Source organism: Heptranchias perlo, chromosome 23 (genome assembly GCF_035084215.1).
Source record: "Heptranchias perlo isolate sHepPer1 chromosome 23, sHepPer1.hap1, whole genome shotgun sequence".
In the NCBI taxonomy this organism is placed as follows: domain Eukaryota; kingdom Metazoa; phylum Chordata; class Chondrichthyes; order Hexanchiformes; family Hexanchidae; genus Heptranchias; species Heptranchias perlo.
The window spans coordinates 30,683,791-30,707,903 of record NC_090347.1 but is presented as its reverse complement, the minus strand read 5'-3'; the positions used below and the strand labels follow the sequence as shown (position 1 = coordinate 30,707,903).

Here is a 24,113-nt window from a genome sequence, read left to right as displayed (position 1 = left end):
CATAACAGCTTGGTTGAAGTATGGACACCACAGAAATAACAGCAACCGTTTTAAATTAAATTCAGCAAGCTTGCTCTGTAATTAAACTTAATATTTCATCACGTTTAACTTTCGTTAGGTCAAAATAAACTCCAATCTTCCACCTACGTCTCTATTGTTTTCCCAGTGATTTCCAGGCTCTCTCAATTCATCGACATAGTTGTACGCCCAATGTTGGTGCTGTTCCTGCTGTTTTTATTCAGTATTATTTTAAACGTAAATCTTAAAAAGAATTTGGAAATGACTGAGCAGTACACATTGAAAAAAAATGACAACCTTTACCTTTCCTACATTCTATTTTTGTATTGCTGTGGTAAGATTTTAAGCCAGTTATTTCAAACTATCACAGACGCAGTGATACACAAACGGAGAGAGGAAGCTCAGTAAGTGAGCCTTAATTATAATGCTGTTGATCTAAGCTCACTTTAATACTCCAGGTAACTTTTTGGACCATCGTGGGACTGGCAGACCTGAGTTACACTGCCGACTCTTTATGGAGTTCTTGCCAGAGCTCTGCTTATCAGCATCCAAATGATGATTACGTCATTTATGTTAACAGATACTGTCCTCCCAGCTGCCTGTTAACGTTAAAAAAGAACGGAAGCTTATAAATTCCCAGTAGGTCCGTTAGAAAAGCCATGCCAAAAAACATACTGGTCATTAAGGTTTATATCAGAGCTTTCAAGGTGATTGGTAATAATTAATGTAAGGGCAATAGGATTTTTCTCGAGGGTATTCGATGGAAGTGAGCAAATTTCCAGTGGTGGACTTGGGAGTAGGAGAGACTGAAGAGGGAACATAGGACAGGAGTAAGTCCACATATGCCAACCGTCAGCTTTTTAAGCTAACAACATTCAACCCGTGTGTCAGCTTGTCAGTATTTCAGACAAAAAATCTGCTTTTTTCACTGGGATTAGAGGTTATCCAATTAAATCAATTGGAGGGCAAGAAGGGCAGCTGCCAGATCAAATCTGGTTATTTTAAATGGGTTATTGCCTCCAATAAAATAGTAGACAGAAGAATGCCATACGAATGTGGTAAGTGTTCACCATTATTGACATCAGTCACATCTAGCCTCATGTATATTAATGCTTTTAAAAACAAAAAATTGTTTGGGTATGGCCCTTCATCAGAACTTAGTTCTAAAGTTTTCTTTTGATCATATTGACTAGGAAGGGTATTTGCCAAGACTAAAAATGTTTCCTTCAGTAATGTGTTTGTTGTTTTTTTCATGCTGAAAATATTGGCAGTGCCACTATACATATGGCTTCCGTGTTGAATATAATTGTGCTGCTTTTTGCATGACCTCATTGTTTTCAAAGGGAGAAGCTGAGTGTTGCTTGCATTTTGTTTTTGAGGTAAAAAAACCCCCATAGTACTGAATAACAAAGCCGATCTCATCAACAGTTGGTGTCTGCTGTTAAAGTGTAAATTTGTGTCTTAATTGTTAAATTGACCATACTTTTATACAGCGGAATGTTTTTATGATCTCTATTTACTCCATTCTACTTTTTGTTTCAGGTGCGATATTCAGCCCAGTCACTCTTTGACTACCTCAAGACAATCCAGAGCGACCTGGAAGCCATGAACAAGTTTTGTGGAACCTTAATACAAATCTTTAAGGATAATATACATAATGACAGGTGGGGGAAACACACAGAAATGTGCATGGCTTACTTATTGTTTGGAAAGGACACTTAGTGGTCGAATCTGCTAGATCTTTGACAGTCTTAGCCAGTCACTGATCAAGACTCTACTCTGGCCATAAGGGACTTGGATTTGGATTTTCCACTTGTTTTTTTAACTTCTGTCTATTAAACAAAAAAATACTAATCTTATGGAAACGTGTGTTTAGCATTTTAGCCAAACTGACTGGCACCTAAGCAGTAACTGTTGTAATTGTATCTTATACAGATTTTTGTTTAGATACTGTTCCTTACTGATTATACTTAAGAAATCACCAATGGGAAAAATGTTCTTTTGTGAAAAAAATCTCCCTGTAATCTGGTTTCTGTTATGTTATAATGTGCATGTTAAAGCCATGTCAACTTAAATGATTTTAGACATTTTTCTATGGTTTACCCCTCCCACTCTGCAGGTACTGTCTTTTTGATTAATGCTAATCATATATAGAAGCCTTTTTGAAATAACTTTTGATTTAAAAAAGATGCTTCTCAATATGAGCATTCATTACTCAAAATGTAAATCAACCATTGTACCGTGAGCTCTTGATTTTGAAAGATGACAGTAAACCCTTAGATTCTTCAATTTGTCATGGGTTTTAAGCTGGTAATTCATTTCCAATTTTCCTCCTCCTTCAACACTATCACTACTTTTCAGGGTGTCCATCCCTTTGCTGAAGATGCTTGACCAGATGCTAGCTAATGGATGCTTCGATATTTTCACAGTAGATGAAAGGTATTTATTAATATTAGTAAGAGATGAATGTCTGTTTACAGACTTATTTTTCTCGCAGTTTATGACTCTGCTTTGTTGGTTTAATCTTTAGACAAATGTAGTACCATTTTTGAATTGAAATAAAAATCAAATTTATTGCATCAATATGCCTCGCCACTCGAACTCCATTGGTTTGTGTCCTTGAATTGCCAAACAGTGTTTCCATTGTTAACTTTGGCATCAGATGAAGTTGCTGAACAAAACCTGGCAGTATTTTAAAAGTTACCTCCCCTGCTGTCCTCATGTCACTGGCTCTTCCTGGGTCTGTTTGACCAGAGCGGGGGGAAATTGGATGGAGAGTTACCACAGTTTATTGTTGAGCACCTCCTAGTATCTCAATACAGAACAACACTGGGAGAGAAATTCAATAAACATGACAACACTGCAGCCCCTGATCATGTCTTAAGTGCTCTGAAATATGCTGGGTGTTTAAAGTAAACTACTTTGCACAACATTCAAACCTTGGAACTCATGCTGTACTTTGCTGAGCACTGTTCTCTGGAGCCCTAGATAAAGTGTATCACCTACACCCAAAGTGAAGTAGAACTAAATGAAACATCACCATTTTATTTTTGATAATTGAGAAGCTACTCTTACCACTGTTCTCTATACTCTGCAGCTCTCAAAGGAATAGTCACTGAGCAAAAGTACTGTACTCACTTACACTTTTGGTAATTTAACTCCAAAAATGTGAACATTGGGGAAGTAGAATGTAAAGCGGTGCAGTATTTCTCAATTTACAGAATGCTCTAATTTTTTTTAAACTAGCATGAAGCTGCTGCTACATCCCATGAAGGGATAAGCTGGTTAGCTTTCTGACTTTAATACTGATTACACTTTTGACAGTTGTTTGAACTCTGATACTAACCATTCCCGTATAACATTTATAAGCAGTACTATTCAAACGTAAATGTTAATCAGCATAAAAGTTCTCTCAGGTTGAATACAATTTAACTTTGCACTGTGACGTTTATGCCTATAGAATTAGTATACTGATAGAATTTAAAAAAAATTCTTGGAGCTTTTCTACCTCTAAAGGTATCTAATACAATGTTCATGTTTATGATAGTCAAGAGTTTCAGGTGTTTTTAGAAATGCCATGAATTCTGCAAAACAAGCTAAAGATAGTACAAAGATTTGTCAGCTATGAATGTTTTATGAGGGCAATAAGAATTAAATTGGTTACTCCTAATCAATTAATGGAAATGATTTGTAAGAGTCCACATATTGCTGCCATTAAGTTTCAAAGGACTGGAATCTGTTGAGCCTTGAACTATTCATTGCTTCTCCTTCAGCTAAAAATTAATTCAAGGGCAGCACAGCTCTACTTTTATTTCAGAGACCACCCTGGGCCATGCCATAAGAGATCTAATTGACATGCTGCTTACCTTTAAAGTAGATGGCCTGTGTTCAGGGCACACATGTCCCTGATTCATGTAAAGGAAAGACTGGAAAAGCCTGCATTTTTCCCTTGATGCAGACTGTTTTTGCAGGAATTTTGCCTGTTGAACAAATGGAATTTTCCCAACTGCCATCAAAGTGTCTGCAACTTGATATATTTCATATAACAGAGACCCAGCACTTTTCTTCTAAAGCATATTTGAAGTGGCTGGTTGACAGAACCAAATGAGACTTTACTCTGTGGTGCACAAAGACAATTTTTGAACTAACTTGTTCCAGACACAGTAATAGAATTGGCTTCTTTGTGCTCCGTTAACAGTGCAATCAATATATGCAATCATTATGCTTGTTTTACAACATCATTAAATATATATCTTGAAAAATGAGACGTTTGTGTGAAGTGCTATGTAATAATATTTATAAAATTAGTATTGCAGATTCATATGCATGATTTTGATTAAATGTCTATTGATCTAGTAATAGCATACTGGCCACGATGCCCCTTTCACACTTTTTAATACCGTTAATACCATCCTGTGGCCACATTCCTCCTGGTAGCCAGCCAATGGCATGTGATTGATCTCAGTCCTGCTTATTTACCTTGCCAGGGTGGCACAGGAACAAATTGTGAAGAAAGAAAGTTAAAGTGGGGTGAAGAAATAAAATCAACTGAAGTTGTATTTGTAGCTACTGCTGAATTACTGTAACTTTGCAGAAAGAAATGTAAATGTGTGGACACTTACCCATCTGTTTGGGATGCTCTTAGGATGTGAAAGGTGTTATATAAATGCAAGTTTGTTTTTATTAATCTATGTCTCCTATGGTCTTGCCTTTCCTTTCACTCATGTGCACTCCTGCTCCCTCTTGCTTGGTGATCTTGATCTGTTTATCATACCCACACCGCTCACTTTATACTGCTTGCCTTCTTTTCTATCACACTTTTTCTGTTAGTTAGCTTCTCAATCTTTGATTTTCATTTGCTGTATTTTTTTCCAACTGATATTTTCCATTTAAAATCTGTCCCTTTCTGTCCTGTAGGCCTTGTGGATAAATGCATCTCCCAATATGTACTAAGGTACAAATGAAGGAGGTTCCCAGCTTAGTCCACGGTCTATTCTGAGTTCATTGATCTCAGTTAGGGCACTACAGTTGGTGTCAACACTATTAGGGTTAATCCTGATCATTCCAAATCACTGATCTTGACAACTGCTGGAAAATGCATTGGCGTGGATGCCAAGTGAGGACTGAGTTGGACTCACCCAATGTTCCATACTATCAAATAGCTTTCAAACACTCAGTGGCTAAGCTTACACATGGAAATTGGGCACTTGGTCAAGGTACTGGAAGGTTGCTGGGGTCCATGGAATCATATGCCAGCATGATGCAACACCTTCAATGAAGGAGGAGAAGAAAGTGAAGAAAATTGTGGAGAATGGCGTAGGCAGAGAGGGAGGCAAATAATCTCTCTTACTCTCTCTCTGCCAACAACGGAATGATGCTTAATGACAAATAATTTGTTTCTGCTTGCCCCCAAGTTTTAGGCCTGTAATGGTAGATTCTGTTGCCTGAGTCCATTGCAAAATGTTTCATAAAACAAATTTTCCCCACAAATTTCCAGCTCTTTTCCTACGGTAATTCCATCATACTGGTATATGGTTTCCCGCGCACTTGCAGCACTTTATCACGTCTTCCAAGTGACCATTCTTTGTGAATATGTCTAGGCTGTGTGTGTTCTACAGAGCCAAGTTTAGTCCTCTCCTCATCCAATATCACGCGTGCACACATGTAAGAGTCACTGGATATCAGTAGTGCCTAATTTGTTTTTTAATCAGTAACCTGTTATAGATGTAGACATTCATGGCTATCTTACAGTGCAATGTTTTAGTGGGTGAACTTGTTATTTTTTTGCTGCTTAACATTTACAAATATTGTGTGTAATTAGTATTAGAATTAAAAAACTGTTAGAAGTCCACGTAGTATTTTTTTCTTCTCAGATTTGCTTGTCCCAATTGTAGCAATCCCACCACCACACTAGCAGGGATCGAACCTGGGGATTTCCTTCTGTACACAGTTCAGCACCGTACCACATGGTGCATTTACTCAATGAGCCATCAGGGAACCCCTGGCAAAATAATTTTATTTATAATGTATTTCATTTTTATCAATTCAGTTGGCAAACCTCAAGCTGTAGCATAAAGTCAGAGCAGCAACTTATAAAGTAGTGTCTTACTGCAAAATAAATCAATTTGTGACTTGAAACTGACTTTCCTCTGCTGTCTATTGGCTTATGTGGACTAATATCATACTACAGTTTGTTTTATATTAAGCCATATCTTCTTAAATCCTTCTGGTTTGTGGATGCTAGTGTTTTGTATGATTGGGATGTAGAAGTGTAATTTATTTTATTAATATAAACATTGTGTGGAGAAATATATGGGCCTGAATTACATTTGAGTGCCTTGGAGCAAATCCATTTTGAATATAATTTCTCTTCACCCTGCCCCCCACCTTCCCACCATGACTTGATGCTCAGAAGTTTGTGTGTCTGCTAACAAGGAGATGTAAGCAACTTAATCATGAGCCCTATACTTGAATCTTTAGTTTAAAGTGAACAAAATGGGTTTTTGGTAGGAGTATGTGAACATTTTCTGCCATTTATTCATTTTTTGCCTTTCAATTTAATTTATAAATCTTTCTTTAAAAATAAATGGATGGGCACTTAACACTTCAACGCATCTTAGTTATTTCTCTTACAAATGAAAAGATGACCTGTTTCAGGACACTGCTGTAAAGAAATTAGAATTTGCTTAACTGTAATATTAATCAAGTATGGTGATTGGCAGAAAATATTTTATTAGCACAACAAGGATTGACAAGGGAAAGTCAGGGCAATAGGACTTCTGTAGGTGAAAGTGCCCCCCAGAATATTCTGGGGGGCACTTTCACCTACAGAAGTCCTATTGCCCTGACTTTCCCTTGTCAGTACTGATCCATAATAAACAGAATGTCACCCATAATCAATCCTTGTTGTGCTAATAAAATATTACACTGAAGACAACACAAATACAGTTCCTGCGCATTTTTGAATGTTTTGTTTCTGTTTGTTTCTCAGTCACTACTATGCTAAGGAGTTGTTTTCCCTCTGCAAGGAGGAAATTCGGAAGTCCAAAGACGTCCAGAAACTTCGAGCTAGCATTTCAGTGTGAGTAGATCCAGGCATCCACTTGTATTTTTTCCCTCAGTTAAGATTCCTTCCTCATTGTGTGTAATTGGGTTTGCCATTGGAACTGAATTCATGGTTTCTGCAATTACATCAGACTTGATCATTTAGACTGTGTGGTTTTGGGAGTGCAAATTGGTCACAAATTGTTACGCTTGGGTCATAATGTGCTAGTGTCGCATTAAACACAGCCTTCTTGGCTTATTTTTTATGCTATAGAACCCTACTGTTTGTGGGGGGGTGGGGGGGGCGGGTGGGGAACTAACAAAATACTGTGAAATTAAATCTGATGACATAAACCGCGAGTACCTTGTTGATACAGCATGTTGCACTCTTATGTGGAATTGTAAGAACGTCTATGATGCTCCACACACTGAATTAACATCTCAGCTGGTATTTATGCTGCCAGTAAAACCTTTTATCACATGGAGGCAGGAAAAATTGAAGAAAAGCGAGCCTGCCCTGCTTTTGTACTCCGCCTAATAGCTGTTTACTGACCTCCATTGGTAAGATAAGAGCTGGTTACTGGCCTCACAACCAGGATTGGTGGATAGCTTGGTGGCACCCAGAAAATAGCTTAACCTATATCTGATTGATATTTGTTGACCTGGCCAAGTATGAGAGAATTTAACCTTACATGAGGATGTAAATAGATCAAGAGCTGTTACATAGGCAGAGTCTAAGTTTTTATTAAGACCATTCATGCTAACTGTATTAATAACTTGCCCTTGCCCCTTTCTGATCAGCTCCAAATTTTGTACCATTGTAGTTACTAGCAAGTTGGCATTGGTCCTATCAGTGAGTGAAAGGTTTCCAATATTTTATTGTGTATAGAACAGCCTTCATTATTACTGACTGCCACATTCAGTGCCTGTGATGTTTGCTGAGTGACCTCTGTCCACAAAGCTGCCTTTATCTGATCATTTTGATTGAGCAATGATAAATCAGATCTCTATATTTAAACTTATTCAGAGAATGCTTAAAAAAAATGTTCTCTATGGGGGAAAAAGTATTTGGCCAACTTTTTGTTGTGTTTGTAATTAGGCATGCCATGATCTAATTTGCATATCATGACATCTTCATCTTGTAATCTAAGTCATATGATGCAGTCATTCTTGCAATCTGCAAATGTCAGTTCAGGAGAGTTGAACTTTCACAGATTTTTCTGAATAGATCTTAGACCATCAGACAGAAAACAAAACTAAAAGTTATTCTTCAATAACTTTTGCAAGAGTGAAATCTTCTTCTCTGCCATCCATATTAATTTTGGCTTTCCCCTCATTTTCAGTTTGAAAAATAGAATTGTGTTTTGATTACTTCATCAAACTAACTACTACCTGTCTGTGTGATATTTTGATTATTTAAATATGGGTAAGATATATTTTGAAATTTAAATGTTTGAAGGTATTTGCATATGAAAAAAGTAATTTCAGTTTAAAAATCAATTGTGTTTTAATGACGGCCACAGTACATGTAAACATGATACTGTAATAGTAAAGTCTGCGGTGATACTGCATCAATACATTTTCTCTGCCCCACCCCCGAGCTAGCCTTTCATACACATTGCCCTTCTTGGACAAGAAGATGGAGTGGTTAAACCCATAAATTTCTTGAATGATTTCAACAGTGCTATTCCCTGGTTGATCAAACAGAGAACACGAGGAGGAATCTCCTCTCCACCACCAGAACCTCCAGGTACTTTTTCCCAGTTGATTTGACTGAAATTGGCAAACCTTTTTTTAGGGCAAGAGCTTATGCCCATCAAATTTGTGATTCATATTCCGATCTCGAAGTTCAGAATTTAGTGCGCTAACATGAGTAAGTTTAAAATTGTACGGCAGCCTGGTAGCTACAAGTTGTTCCAATCAATGCAATTTTGATACTTCATGCTAACAATATCATAGTAAAGGCAAAAGCGGACAAAAATGTTACAATCGCCTAAACATACTATGTATAAGCAGCAAGGTATGTACCAAGAAACTCATGCCATTATAAGGGCTGAATTTTACATCCCACTTAGGCAAACAAAAGTAAAAATATTCTTTCATTGTTTTATACATTCTCAGATATATGTGTTACAGATTAATAAGGAACCCTGGCATATATTCCATTGGACGTGCACCACATTAGTAATATAAAACAGAGTTGACGATCAAAGAAATGCAATGTACTTACAGGACTGAAATTACTTTCTTTCCAACAGACAGCAGCAGTGTAGCATTACAGTTTTAACATTACTCATGTCACAGGTTGTAAATACATAATTAACAATAATAGTGACAGAACGGAGGGAGAGAAACCCCAGAGCATGTTCGCGCAAGTTCAGAATAGGCCTCATGTTTTTCAACATGCAAATTTCCCGTGGGAAAATAAAACCAGCAGGCTACTTTTCTCGAAAGTTATATTTCTGTACCTCTGACAGTAAAGGTAGTTAAATATTTAACCATTTTGTACCTCAGTTAGGAAAACAATTTACCAGTATTCTAAAAAAGCTCATTCTGTATTCCTGATTTTTAAATGCCAACGGAAGTTAGTAATATGTAGAGCACGATTGAAGACACACAGCCATAAAATTGATATCCAAAAGCGATGTCAGGCAGCATTGCATGGCCCTTGGAGTATTATACCAGCTGAATGATTGAGCTAATGATTAGCTACTGGTTATACCAAATTAAGCGATATGAAAGTATTTTACGATATTTCTGGACCTATGGGGCGAGAGAAATGACGAGGAGGGAAGCGAAAGATCATTGTTCATCCTCCTCTGAGAACCTTCCAATGCCTGAACTGTACTGGTATGTAGGAGTTCCTTATAGAAAACCTTGGTTACAATTTTTTTTAAAGTTTTTTGAAGTATATGTAAATTTCAGGGCTTTATATTTGCTATGTGTGTTTCTGTGATCTGGCCACAAAGCATATTCCAAAATATCATATTCAGGTATCTTCTGAGATTCTACTGACAATGTTTGTAGAGCTTTGTTGTGAAATTGAGCGAACTGGCAATTTAAAGAATCTTTTAATTGTACTGTAAAGGACACATGAATTAACTATATTGTGTGAGTTAGTGGTGTAAACAAGGGCAATTTCAGTATTTAATTAAAGATTATACTTGCTTTAGTTCAAGAAATCGATGCATTTTATTTTTATTTTGAATCTCATCATAGATTATGAATTGTGTTTACACTTAATGCTAACCTTGAAGTCCTTACTAAAATGATCAGCTCATCCTAGTTGGAGCAGTGTCACTCCATATTATAAAAAGGATATAGAGGCACTGAGAAGGTGAAAAAAAGATTTACTAGGATCATAGTTATAACCTCTTAGTTCTGCTATCAAGAAGGATTGAGCAGGCTAGGGCTCTTTTCTCCAGAAAAGAGAAGACTGAGGGTTGACCTGATGGAGGCCTTTAAGATTATGAAAGGGTTTGATAGGGTAGACGTAGAGGAGATGTTTCCACTTGTGGGGGAGACCAAAACTAGGGGCCATAAGTACAAAATAGTCACCAATATATCCAATAGGGAATTCAGAAGAAACTTCTTTACCCAGAGAGTGGTTAGAATGTGCAACTTGCTACCATTAGGAGTAGTTGAGGCGACTAGCATAGATGCATTTAAAGGGAAGCTAGATAAACACATGAGGGAGAAAGGAATAGAAGGATATGCTGATAGGGTTAGATGAAGTAGGAAGGGAGGCAGCTTTTTTGGAGCATAAACACTGGCATGGACCTGTTGGGCCAAATGGCCTGTTTCTGTGCTGTACGTTCTATGTAATGTCTTCATATTTTCTCTTCTGTTGCATTTCTGCTATTTAGTGGTGGTAGTGTTGAGATATCAGGGGAGGATTGGTGAAAACAGTGTTACTGCTGTTTGGGAAGCTATGAAAACTAAGATGCAAGGGCCTTGGGGGATAGGGAGAGATAATAATGTTAATCCTATTGAGAAAAACCATAAGAAAGTTGACCCATGCAAAATCTGGTATTGATCTAAAGTGCTCAATTAGTTTCACAGGATAAGTGTCCTGTTTAATTACAATTTTTTGCAAATGATATTCCAATCCTCTCCTGAACTCTGGTTTTCTTTACGTGTGTTTGAAATTTTAACATTTAAATTATAGATATTCCACATAAAAAATTGTGGAATAACTATAATAAGATTATCATTGCAATTCGTAAAGTTGCCTAACATTTTAGGATCTCAAACCAGATTGAGAAGCACAATGATGTCATTCTGTACAAGAGACAGAAATTACTCCAGCTGACTTACGTTCCTGGTACTTGACTGCATCAGTTCCAGAATACTGTTTTTGCCGATAAGTTTATATTGTTTACATTGACAAATATGAAAAATTTATGCTTTAATTACGATCTGTCTTTTCTCATGCACCAGTCCTTAAGGTGCTTTAACATTATGAAGAATTGTACCCACAGCACTTACGAATCTCAATACGAATGTTCGTCTATGTATTTTTGTATAATTATATATACTCTGATTTGATTTGCCTTGCCTTGCAGGTTCTGTGGGCTTATTCAGTTCCAAGGTGATATCAGAAAGAACGTTCTCTTCCAGCTCTTGCTCCTATTGTGCTACCCATTCCCAATAGTAAGCACTCACTAATTTGTTTAATTTCTTAAGAACCAGCTGTGTGGTAGAGGCACCTTTGTTGTGTTGTGTTGCACCTTTGCCAAGTGATGAACCATATAAAAAGTTGCTGGCTGCTTGAGGTTTTTTGGCAGATAGATTGACACTCTAAGCCTTTAACTCATCGTTATCATAAACCGCACTGTGCAGTTCACACCAATGTGAATGTAATCTTCAGTTCATGTACGTTAATAAATTATATTAAAATTGCTGGAGCAATAAATCAGTTAATTTATATCAAAGTGATGTAATTCTCCAGGATTTCTGCATCATGCATTACAAGCCAAGCTGCTGTTTCTGTTGGGAGAAATTAAGCAAAACTACCTCTCTGGAAATAGTAAGAATGCGGCCAAAAGCATATCTGTGGAAATGCATAAAGGTGCCCAAAGGTATTTCTCTGAGTTTATTAATTACTTTTGTGGAAGTAACAGAACATTACTTCTGCATCAGTTAATGGTTTGCTTCAGGCTACAGTGGAAGGTTGCCATGACAACAAATGCATAAGGGTGATCATAACTTAACAAGCATGAGGATAGTAAATGCATCAGAGCACAAACAGGGATTTAGCGGCTTTATAGAAGAGAGGCGATGCATTGTCTGATTGGCCATGGCTGCTGTACCAGCTGTTAAGTCATGTGGTCACTGGAAGGAGTCCAACTGTATTTTCTGAAACAGAATTCTGCAGTGAAGGAAAGCACTGAGTCAGTAAATCCATTCAAAAATGGGAGGTTGGCATTCAAGGTGTAAGTTTTTATTTTAATTTTTTTGTTGATAAACTATCCCATTTAGTTCATTGCCCCCATTTGTGCTACTCATACTATTGAGCATGTGCCTGCAGCATATTTTAAAATATGCCATTGACTCAGTGGAATTTTCAGTGGGTGTACCTCCAGTGCAATAGCTATATATTTTTTGATATTTGTAGTTTCAATTTTACAAATGTTATTAAGAATTACAGTGATTGTGTCCAGTTAAAACTGGAGTGAAAATTCTGTCTTCTGAATGTTCTTTTTGAAAGCCTGAGTGGTAAAATAGTGAAATTACACCAGGGTGGTCTCTGGATCAAAAAGAATTATAAACGATGTAACATTTTAAAAAGAAATGTTAAAGAGCACACATGCTAAACACGATGCATCATTCTTGGGAAAGTATAGGTCGTTAGAATCATAAATTACTTCAAAGTTGATTCTAGTCTGATGTTAAAGGGGAAGTGAAGTGATGAGGTAAGACCTTGAAATTGGAAGTATTTATCCATATGTAAGCAACTGCTAATGTACTTTTCCTTTAGAAATTAGTTGTTTATACAACCCTAATTATAGGGCTCCTGCCATTAACTAATTCGGAGAAGCAGGTGTGCTACAATGATGCAAATCAAGCAGACCCCATTGCAAAATACTCTACAGTATTTCTGTTTACGGGCTGATCATGGCCTTTATTGCCCCACCACTGTCCTGTTGATACCTAGAATGGACTGGAATAGGAAGCAAGGAAAGTCAATGACTAGTTTCTGAATAGACTAATCCCATCAACATCAATGTTATAAGGATGACACTTACACGTTGAGTCCTGTTCCCCTGTTCAGTCCAGTGCTGAATACATGACTCAGAGGATGAGCAATTGATGAATAATCATATCACTGCTAATCTTGGAGTAAGGATTTACAAATCCTCAAACTTAATCTTGCATTATAATTACACTTTATAGTGGAAAAAGCAATTTACGCAAATGTATTCAATTCACTGGCTCTAAAGCGAATCTAGCATTGGTGATGTATGAATATTTCGTTGTTATTGCACCTGATCACTTTGTCACTTCTAATTTATTTGACTTTCAAGTGATATGTGGAAACTAAGAATATCAGTAAATTGAAATAATCTAGCAGAGGAATAGCTTATGTGTGATCTTATTTCATTTGCAAAGTCCCAGAAGTGGCAGACGTCTTCAGTGATGGTTTTGTGTTTCGTGGCAGTTGTTTCCTAATTAATCTTTTGCACAGATAAGGAAGACAACCGCCAGCCAGCTGTATGAAATGCTTATAACATATGATGATGTCATTGATGCAGAGGTATTGGACGAAGTGATGGCAAGTCTTAGTGACAACAACTGGTAAGTGGCATTTGCGGTGGAAGTAACCTTACATTGTGTTCAGTGTGCTTCAATAAACAAACCAACCTTGAAGTTTAAACAAGTCATTTCTTAAGGTGCTATTTGTCATTATTAAAATTGCAGACAAGCTGAAAAGCATCTGCACTCTTCATTATAGGTATAAAAGATCTATAGCTCACAAGTATCTATAATCATGAAGGTCTTTCTCATGAGCAAATGATCAGTGGGGCAAACGCTGTCATCAGGTGTAAATTCTCTATTCTGTAGGTATTGTAATTTTTATTTGTACAGGTATAAAATAGCAGCACCAGAGGATGAGGAAATACTAACAACGCCTAAGAAAGAAAGCTAGGTTACCAAGAGCCACAAAGAAGAGTTACACTTCTTCAGTCTTTGAATTATGTTACTTTTTGTTCATCTGTGACCGGATAAAAATCTTTTGGCACCCGTCAAATTATGGGACTTTAAATAGAGAAAATCACAAAAACTGCTTTTAATTTGGGAAAAATATCAGAATTATGGATAGAATGACAAAAGGGTTAGAAGTGCATTAAAACCATGTATGTACTTGGTTTATGGATAGTATCTGCCTTAATTGATTACAGATATTAATTGAAATCCAAAAAACAATGTATTTTTTGTAAATCATTCACTAGACATCCTTTATTATTCATGCTTTTTCCCCCATTACACACATCCACCTTCAACTCGCAGTGCGAATCTGGGCTGTAAACTTGCCCAGTAACTGTTCTAATCTCTAAGGGCAGGATTTGTCATTTTTTCTTCCCTTGCATGGAATGCACCACTAGAAAAAAGAAGAAAAACTTGCAATGTCCCAAAGCACATCATAGCCAATGAATTATGTTGCTATGTAATGTTTGTCTGGTAGCCAGGCTGATAAAATGAGAGCAGTCAAGTCTAAATGACAATCAAAGATGGCTGATCATTTTTGGGCCCTTTGGATGGAAGTCCAACCATAGAATCCTGAATATTTGCATTCTGTGTATTGGACAAGACACACTCCATTCTTCCGCTACTAAAACGTACCACTTTATACTATAAAAACAGGTTTAATAACATATGTTTATCTATAAAGCACACAGAACTAAACAGGTTTTTGAGCTTTACACTAGTCAATGTTATTCAAAATCTCCTGCTGAAACTGTTGAGCTTTTTTTCAGTCCCAAAACAATTGTGTTTCCTCAAGATGGCTGCAGGCATCCACCTGTCCTCTCAACCAGAATCTAGGAATGAAATCTGGGAATATAGAAACATAGAAAATAGGAGCAGGAGTAGGCCATCCGGCCCTTCGAGCCTGCTCCGCCATTCAGTATGATCATGGCTGATCCTCTATCTCAATACCATATTCCCGCTCTCTCCCCATACCCCTTGAGGCCTTTTGTGTCTAGACGTCTATCTAGCTGCTTCTTAAATATTCAGTGACTTGGCCTCCACAGCCTTCTGTGGTAGAGAATTCCACAGGTTCACCACCCTATGAGTGAAGAAATTTCTCCTCATCTCAGTCCTAAATGTCCTACCCCGTATCCTGAGACTATGACCCCTCGTTCTGGACCCCCCAGCCAGGGAAAACATCCTCCTTGCATCCAGTCTGACTAGCCCTGTCAGAATTTTATATGTTTCAATAAGTTCCCCTCTCATTTTTCTAAACTCGAGTGAATACAGGCCGAGTCAACCCAGTCTCTCCTCATATGACAGTCCTGCCATCCCAGGGATCAGTCTGGTGAACCTTACCAAAGAGGAGAAACAGGTATTGTGGAGGGAGGGGGGGTGGGGGGGAATCATTTTTTGAAAAAAAAAAGTAATGTATTAACTCGTTGTAGTTGTACAGATGTTATTGATAAAATGGTTGTAAAATGAACAGCATCTGTTTCTCTTTATTTGTAGAGTACTACACAGCTGTGAAATGGCATTGAACACATAAAGGAAAATAGTAGTGCCATCCCAGATGAAAGTTTACTGTATGTTGGAGGGATTTTTATTTCCACTTCATATATAGATTTATGATGTTGGAAGAGTTAGAGGGATTCTAGCATCCAATTCAATTCTCATCTGCACTGAATTAAATACTGAGTGTCACATAGGCCAGTAAGATTAGTGATCTAATATCTGATAACGTATGTGACTATTAAAGTACGTAATGGCTGAGAGAGTGCAGGAAATTGGATCAACTCAAGAATTTAAGTAGTTGGAATGTTTTGCACAGAGCGGAGACTAGTTGAAAGGATTGATTTGGTTAACCTCATCCAGCTGGCATTTGGCAGAGTTTGGCCACTTTCTTCAGTCTGTTTCTTATTTTGCCTCCTTAAATCTAATTAATGTCCTTTTAAGTAATGCCCTGAGACACTGCAGTTTTGTACTTACTGTGAAATTTAGCATTGAAGCCTGTATATATTTCTTTTCATTTCAAAATGTAATTCTAAGTGTGCAGTCAAGTTTTAAATTTATCAGCCTACGGTGTGAAGAAATTGTATGCGTTTCAAATGAATCTGAATCTCAATATTCTTTTAAATCAGCCTTCTATAAGCATGCTGAATAATAGTGCAATTTTAAGCATTATGAGCTATTGTTAAATTGCTACTTTTCATTTCTGTTATAACTGAAAATGCTTTAGTCATATAAAAAATGAAGCAGTACATCTTTAAGTATATTTAACTATGGTAAGCTTGCAACTGCTTCAGTGGCGGTTGTGGAAGAATGCAGTGAAATTCCAGAATCCAAATATCTTTGGATACTATACAATAACTTTATTATTCTAAGGCTTTATAATAAATGATCTGTTAATATGTGGTATTGTTGGCATCAATTAATCACAACCACCACTTGAGAGAAAGAAAATCCTCAAAAGTGAACTGAATGGGTCCTACTGTTGCAGTTTCTGTGCCTTGAAGAAAAATGCAAAGAAATTCATATTCTAGCTTGGGTGGTTTTGTTATCGAATACAGAGAATTAATTTCTAGCACACGACACTTTACTAGGAGCGTGCCTGAATTTCATCCAAGGTTAACAAGGTTTAGTAGCCGAACCATGCTTCTTATAAATGCGTTATTGTCGATTGTTTCAGTTTTTTTAAATGTTGCTATACTTAACAAAAATGCTATTCATGCTTACAGAATTTGTTACAAACAGTTAACTTGTGTGAAATTTGTTTTGACAACAGGGATGCTGATCTTGCCACCGTACGAGCTCAGCGGAATCATCTGTGTGATCTGATGGGTGTTCCAAAACCAATAATTGCTACTAAGGTATATTAGCAGATGAGAAACCACTGTTTGTCATCAAATCAGGGCTTTGCATATGTTTTTGCCCTGCATCCTTTCATGCAAATTAGATCTCCTGATATTTCTCCTTTTTTCATGATTAGCTTGTTTGCTGGAATTTTACTGTCACCGTACAGTGTGATGTTACCTGATTGAATTAGCCAGTTTCTGTTGATAATATGGGATGATACATTTGTTCTAAACCCATCACAGATCAAGTTAAATAGTCTGAATGGCAAAGCATTCCTGCCTACCCCATATAGTTCAGTGAAATAGTTTCAATATCACTGACCTACACAAATCTTACCCAGCCATTGAGGAAGGTATCAGCCCTAGCAAGTAGTAGTCACTGCTTGTGACTTAAAACTTTGCAAACTTACACATGCAGTTCTGAAGTAAGCTCAGCCTATGTGGGAACTATCCTTGCAATGTAGTAAACTGAGTGTTTTCCACAGGAGTGGGAGTGATAGCAAATGTTTGAGATTTAGCATTAATTATTATCAGAATAAAGCTATTTCCAACGTTTGGGTAGCTTTATCACTGCAAGGTAAGCAATGAACCATTTTTGCTGTTTAAAATAAGCACTCAAAATGGTGTGGATTACATCATGCTCTCTCGATCTCCGAATGCCAGACATATAACACTCTGACATACCATATATCTCAGGCTATAACTATAAATCAAGCAGAGAAGTAAAATTAAACATAAGTAAAAGCAAGCACTAGGTTATAACACTTTACTTAACTCACAGTCCATGTTTCAAAATAATAAATGTGTAATGGATCTTGGAAGTTACGCTTTTAGTTTGGAACAGGCATCTGTGCTTGAGAGGTTTTATGTGAGACTGGATGTCATTGCAGCAAATTCTGAGCCTAGAAGTATAAACAATGTACATTGTTTGTTCAGGCATATTCTGTAGATCATATAACTGTTTAAGAGAATTAGATTACATTTTTTTCCAAGAAAACATACGGATCATCTAAGAACCAACAATAGTAGTTATTAGGTAGTATAATGAGGATACATTTAGATTGTAGAGGGTGCCGTGTTTTAGCCTAATAGCTCTACCATACACTAGAAGAATCATATTTAAATCCTAATTTTGACTTTCTCTACAGTGGGTGAATTTCTCCATGTATGAGCCAAGCTGCTGAAAGGTGCATTTCCCAGTAGCAGTGGACTTCATCCCAGAGGGATAGAGAATTCAATGGCAGCAGTTCTGCTCTGCTAAAGCACAACTGCTCGCGGAGCTCTATTGGGAGCAGCCAGTGACACAGACTGTCCTCCCCTCCTAGCTGAAAGAGAATGCAAAGCAACAGTATAGATTGGGGAGGTTTTATTTATTCATTTGTTTGCTGACACCTTTATAAAATCCAATATTTGTTTTTTTAAAGAATTACTTTACAGCCACCTTTCTTAAATGAAAATTTGACCTTTTAAAAACAAGGTAGATTTCAGCAAATTGCTCATTACACTGGTGTCTGCTGTGCCTCTGATAACACATGGTGTTTTATAATAAACATTGTAGAAAATCTAGTTCAATATTTAACATGACTCCTTGTAGAAATAAAATCTGCAGGGAGAGCACATTAACTTTGATATGTAGTAGCCAGCCTTCTATGGTGCTGATGGTGACCACCCCGGGGTCTGGAGTACATGTTTGAAGGCAAGGATGCAGCAGCACAGCAGGAGGCAAATGAAAAGGGAAATTTTATATTGGTGCCATTGGGAGGTCAGGGCTCAACACCTGGGTGAGTTACTACTCCCACTCTGTTTCCAGGTGAGGTCTGGATACTTACCTGGTGCCCACTGTTGGTCCACATTTCAGAGGCAGTGACCCATAGATGTTGATACTATCATGGCTGCTTTATGTTTTGGATTTGCAGTCTGGTTGGTTGCTGCTGGACCAATCAGAAATCAAATAGGAATCCTGCATTCACACACACACAAACTGTTTCACAGGTCGAGGTTATAAAGTAGGTTTCAGGGGAATGTCTTGTACATTGGATTTTTTTCATACTAATTTTTACTTTGTTGAATTTCTGCAGAACAAATCTAAATATGCTGAGAAGCCTGTTAAAATTTTGCATTGCCCTTTAAAACCATGTATGTGTATATATGTATGTGTACGTGTGTGTATATATATATATATATAACTTCCAATTATTTAGTTTGGATTGAGGAATTTTTTTTAATCCCCTTCTTTTTGCGACCACAGCTGTACCAAGGCGTTCTATGATTGAAGATTTGCCATGTGTCTGGACAGACAAGGACATGCAGAGAGCTAAATGTGTGTTCAGTCTACTATATGTCGGATGTCTTTCACAAACTGTTCCAATCTGGATGCCACTACAAAGCAAGCCGTGTAAGAAGATGACTGAAGAGCTGCTCAGCATGTGAAAATACACACGAATAAAGAGTAGACTGTGTTCAACCTCAGCATTCCACTCCAGATGTTGTTCTTGATGTGGTTACAGATTTCCTTAAGATACTACAGGGGGTAAAAATGCTGAATAAGTCAAATGTAAATGCACTAATGTTAGCAAAATGTGTTTTTTAATGCAGTGTTTAGATGTAACCCTTCACCCACAAGATGGCACCTTTGCTCCCTCAACATCCTTTACTTTGTTCAGGTGGACTGTACAAGAGCTAATGTTCTGTTTTGTATGATCAACCTGAACCTAACACATTCTTAAATAAAATCATGAGTTCTGCTTACACTCTATTGGGCTGTGGCTGAAGTTTTATTTGAACAATTTTCAAACAAATACCTAAATCAAAAAATAATCTTTATGCAGTTTAAAAAAAAATTCCTTAAAGCCAGTCTACTACTCGAACCTTGAAGTGGTAGAATTCAGACCCTTGAAATATCTACCCATGTGCAGACTGCTTTACTGTATTTTTCCACCACAAGAAAGCCCAGTGTTACTATGGTACTAATTGCATGGTGCTGTGTACCTACATATGTAATATCACTCCCATCTTTATTACTGGATCATCTTCAAACTGCAATTCACAGCTATTTTTAAAAAAAAGTTAGCAATTCCCGTTACCAGAGGAGCATATTACTTGAGTTGCGGTAAATAACTCAAATGAACTTTAGTAACGTAAGCAGTAATAGAAGAAAGATATAGCATCTTTCATGACCTCAGGATGTCCCAAAGCACTTTACAGAAATTAATTACTTTTGAAGTGTAGTTACTGTTGTAATGTAGGAAACGCGGCAGCCAATTTGCACACAGCAAGCTCCCACAAACTGCAATGTGATAAGTGACCAGATAATCTGTTTTTAGTGATGTTTGTTGAGGGATAAATATTGACCAGGACACCGAGGAGAACTCCCCTGCTTTTCCAGGGCCTTGATGTAAAGTCTCAACTGAAAGACAGCACCTCCGACAGCGCAGCACTCCCTCAGTACTGCACTGTAATGTCAACCTAGATTTTGTGCTCAAGTCTTTGGATTGGGGCTTGAACCCTTGACCTGCTGACTCAGAGGTGAGAGTGCTACCCGCTGAGCCAAGGCTGACACCGTGAAGAAACGTCATATGCAAGTTGTTGTTGAGTGTGAGAATTAAGACAAGCTTCACTGTCACGGTTTATATCAAGAGACCCTGTATACATTGTTGCCTTATATCTTGCTGCCATATATACATTTCTGAATCTGGAACTACTTCAACAGTTGAAACAGGACTTAAGACTTAAGGAGTTTCTAGGAATCACATTTTGTTTCAAGCACACTTGTATTGATCTGCTATAATGTAACAGTTCATATTACAAGATTTGTCGTTAACTCTCTGGCTCAGTGGGTGAATACACCATGTGTTGTGGCACTGAGTCACACAGACCCGAAGGTCCTAGGTTCAATCCCTTGTTTCTGATGACTTTTGTCCGAAGCAGCAGTAGGATGCTACAATTGACCTCAGTGCCCATAGGAAAGGCTTTCTGCTACTGATTGCTATCAAGTGACCCCTGTGTGCGTGTGGACATCAGGTGAGAATGAATTCACAAGATAAGTATAGCCATTCACTCTCTCTTACCCTTCCTGATAGACGCTACAATCCCAGCCCCCCCCACCCCCAAATCATCATCATCGACATCTAATTGCATATTTAATTATTCCAGGGTATCCACCTCCACTGCCCTACCTGATGTCCATGCTATGACTTGTTCTTTGTGTGAAGAACTTCCTGTCAGGCTCAACTGGAATCCCCCAGAGTTAAATAGCCTGTCAACACTTATTTCCTAGGCTTAGATATGAAGGAAGGTAATTTGGGTAAGATGGCAGAGGATTTCCAGTGCTTAAGCAATTTTTTTTTTAAATGCCTCTTTAGAATATATTTGATTCTGAGATCTTTGGCAATTCTCTCACTTTAAAAGCACCATTACAACTTTTTTTTGTTGTTCCTTAATTTGAAGAGAGGTAGCATTAAGGAAGGATCATAAGATCTGGTCCAAGATGTCATATTCAGAGAGGTATAAAATTTCATGGAACTTTGTAGATCTTCATTTATTTCAGAAAGGATCATCTGTTCTAAACCCTTTTTTCAAATGCAAAAATCAGACATTACCTTTTTAAGATTTACTGTGTACATTATTTGAAAATTTTGTAGCAGGTTAGACAACATTTTGTAACTCAATATGGAAATGTTAAATGGATAATTGATTTTGATAATGTAGATAGGAAGTTAATGCTGGAGAATGAGACTTGATATCACAGTGAAGAAGGAAAGAAAAAAGGACAGACTAGTTTTTCATTAAGAACGAACAAACTAACTTGCATTTTTATAGAAAAAAGCAAAAAAATGCGGATGCTGGAAATCTGAAATAAAAGCAGAAAATGCTGGAAACACTCAGCAGGTCAGGCTGCAACTGTAGAGAGACAAACAAAGTTAACGTTTCAGGTTGATGACATTTTGCATTTATATAGCACCTTTCACAGCCTCAGGACCTCCCCAAGCGCTGCAAAGTGGAGTACTTTCAAAATGTTGTCAGTGTTGTAATGTGGGAAAACAGGGCAGCCAATTTTCACACAGTTTTGTGTACAGCATTGAGATAACTAACCAGATGATCTGTTTTAACGGTGTTGGTAGAAGGATAAATGTTGGCCAGGACAGCTCCCCTGTTCTTCTTAAAATAGTGCCATTGGATCTTTTGCATCCATCTAATGGGGCAGATGGGCACTTCAGCTTAATCCAAAAGACAGACATTCCGACAGTGCAGCACTCTCTCACTGAAGTGTCAGCTGAGATTATGCGCTCAAGTCTCTGAAGTAAGGCATGAACCCATGAGCTTCTGGCTCAGGCAAGTGAGCTACCACTGAGCCAAGGTTTACACATTACAGAATTATGGAGTCTGTTAGCTTCTGTCATAACCTAATTTTCTCCTACCATTCCAGATTATTTTATGACTCATGGTGAACATTTTCAGATTTTTCTTTGATCCACACTTGGTGTGACACAAAACTCAAATTAAGAATAAAGAGGGAGACCTGCATGCCATAGACATTGCTTAATACAAGGTGAAGGCAGGGTCACCAGTGACCATTTTTGTGCAGCACCTTGTGGCGATTCACAATTCAACAAGTTGCTGGTCAATTTGCACATTAATAACTGTGTGTTGTTCACACGCTGTTATTTTTTCAACACATTCCGGCCCAATATGATGGCACTGGCACATTAAATGCCAGTTAGGGCATTCCTTTCGTAATTAAGAAAAAGTATATATTTTTCGTTGTAAATTTTTGTTGGTAGACTTTTTGTTAGTGGAAAAAGCTACGCACGAGTAAGTTTACTGCCAATACCAATTAAAGCATATTGTTCCTTTAATTTATAGTTAGCACATTTGATTACAGGATATTTTTGCTTGTTGGAAAATTGGTCACAAATAATTATAGGGACTTTTTCTATAGAATAAATATCCCCAATTCAGACATTAAGGAGGAAAATACTGTGGAAAATTAACTCCTTAATTCAAGCGGAATAATGCACAATTTTCACATTAGGTTTTTCACAGCAAAGGCACCCAATTGATTTACTTCATAAAACCTGTGTGCCTTTCCCTCCTAGTGTGTCATTATGTTTCTCCTTTACTAGAAAATCCTATTATAATAGCAGTGCTAGGATTTACCAAATACTTAAGGAGTTCTGTAGTATCACTTGCATTATGTGTAGTTAACTTCTCAAATAGCAACACACATATAGTGTATTGTATCTAACAACGCTCAGTATTTTATAGGTTTGAAGTTTCACGGACGAGAAAGATCCAGGTTTGCTTCCTGGTCTGTGCTGTTAGCTGATCTCAGCTGGGTGGTGGTAGTGGTGCTAGAATTAGCCTAATAGCCCACGGTTAGGGAGTAGAATATTAGCCACTGTTTTTGCTCTTGATCACTGTCAAGGGGCCTCTGTTGAAAATACGCATTTGGACTTTGGGTGAAGACACGGTTTGGTTGGGGAGCTGTTCATGGTCAAATAGCCTGCTGATATTTATGTGTCAGCATTGACAATAAGTATTTGCTGGTTGGTACCAGAGGCCGACTTGGGTCCATAGAACTGTACTCCAGCAAGGTGTCAACGCCTTCGAGAGGAGAAACATTGACAAATCAATCAGAATCAATACCCAAGTATCTACTAATCAAGAGACCCGATGATTGCAGGATTGAATTCCAAATACAGAATAAAATCATATTAGAGATGTGAGGATGTCACAGGCAGTCAATGCCAAGTTCCAATTTTAAAGATTAAAAACAATTACAGTGCCTCATAATCCTTAGAAAGATTTTTATTTGACTATTTAATAGTGACAAACCATAACTAGCCACTAGCGAGCTATGGAATTTAATGTTTGAAACTAAACAATAATTGTTTTGTGACCAACTGACTGGAAGATTCAATAAATAAATGGAGATGGGGGAAGCAATTTAGCTCATCTACCACCTCACCTTTGAAACCTATGGCACCTCCACCATCACAACTACCA

General features: G+C 37.5%; 1 protein-coding gene across 1 annotated transcript in view; it reads left to right on the top strand.

Moving 5' to 3' along the window:
• The window catches only part of tbcd (tubulin folding cofactor D), a 259,910-nt gene extending 240,047 nt beyond the window's left edge, over positions 1-19,863 (top strand). Inside the window, exons 33-39 of the mRNA XM_068004296.1 lie at positions 1,561-1,682; positions 2,380-2,457; positions 7,010-7,099; positions 11,628-11,715; positions 13,751-13,860; positions 17,039-17,123; positions 19,357-19,863. Of these exons, the coding sequence (XP_067860397.1) occupies positions 1,561-1,682; positions 2,380-2,457; positions 7,010-7,099; positions 11,628-11,715; positions 13,751-13,860; positions 17,039-17,123; positions 19,357-19,377 (594 nt within the window). The 3' untranslated portion in view covers positions 19,378-19,863. The remainder of the gene's footprint in view (positions 1-1,560; positions 1,683-2,379; positions 2,458-7,009; positions 7,100-11,627; positions 11,716-13,750; positions 13,861-17,038; positions 17,124-19,356) is intronic.
• Positions 19,864-24,113: the final 4,250 nt, after the last annotated feature.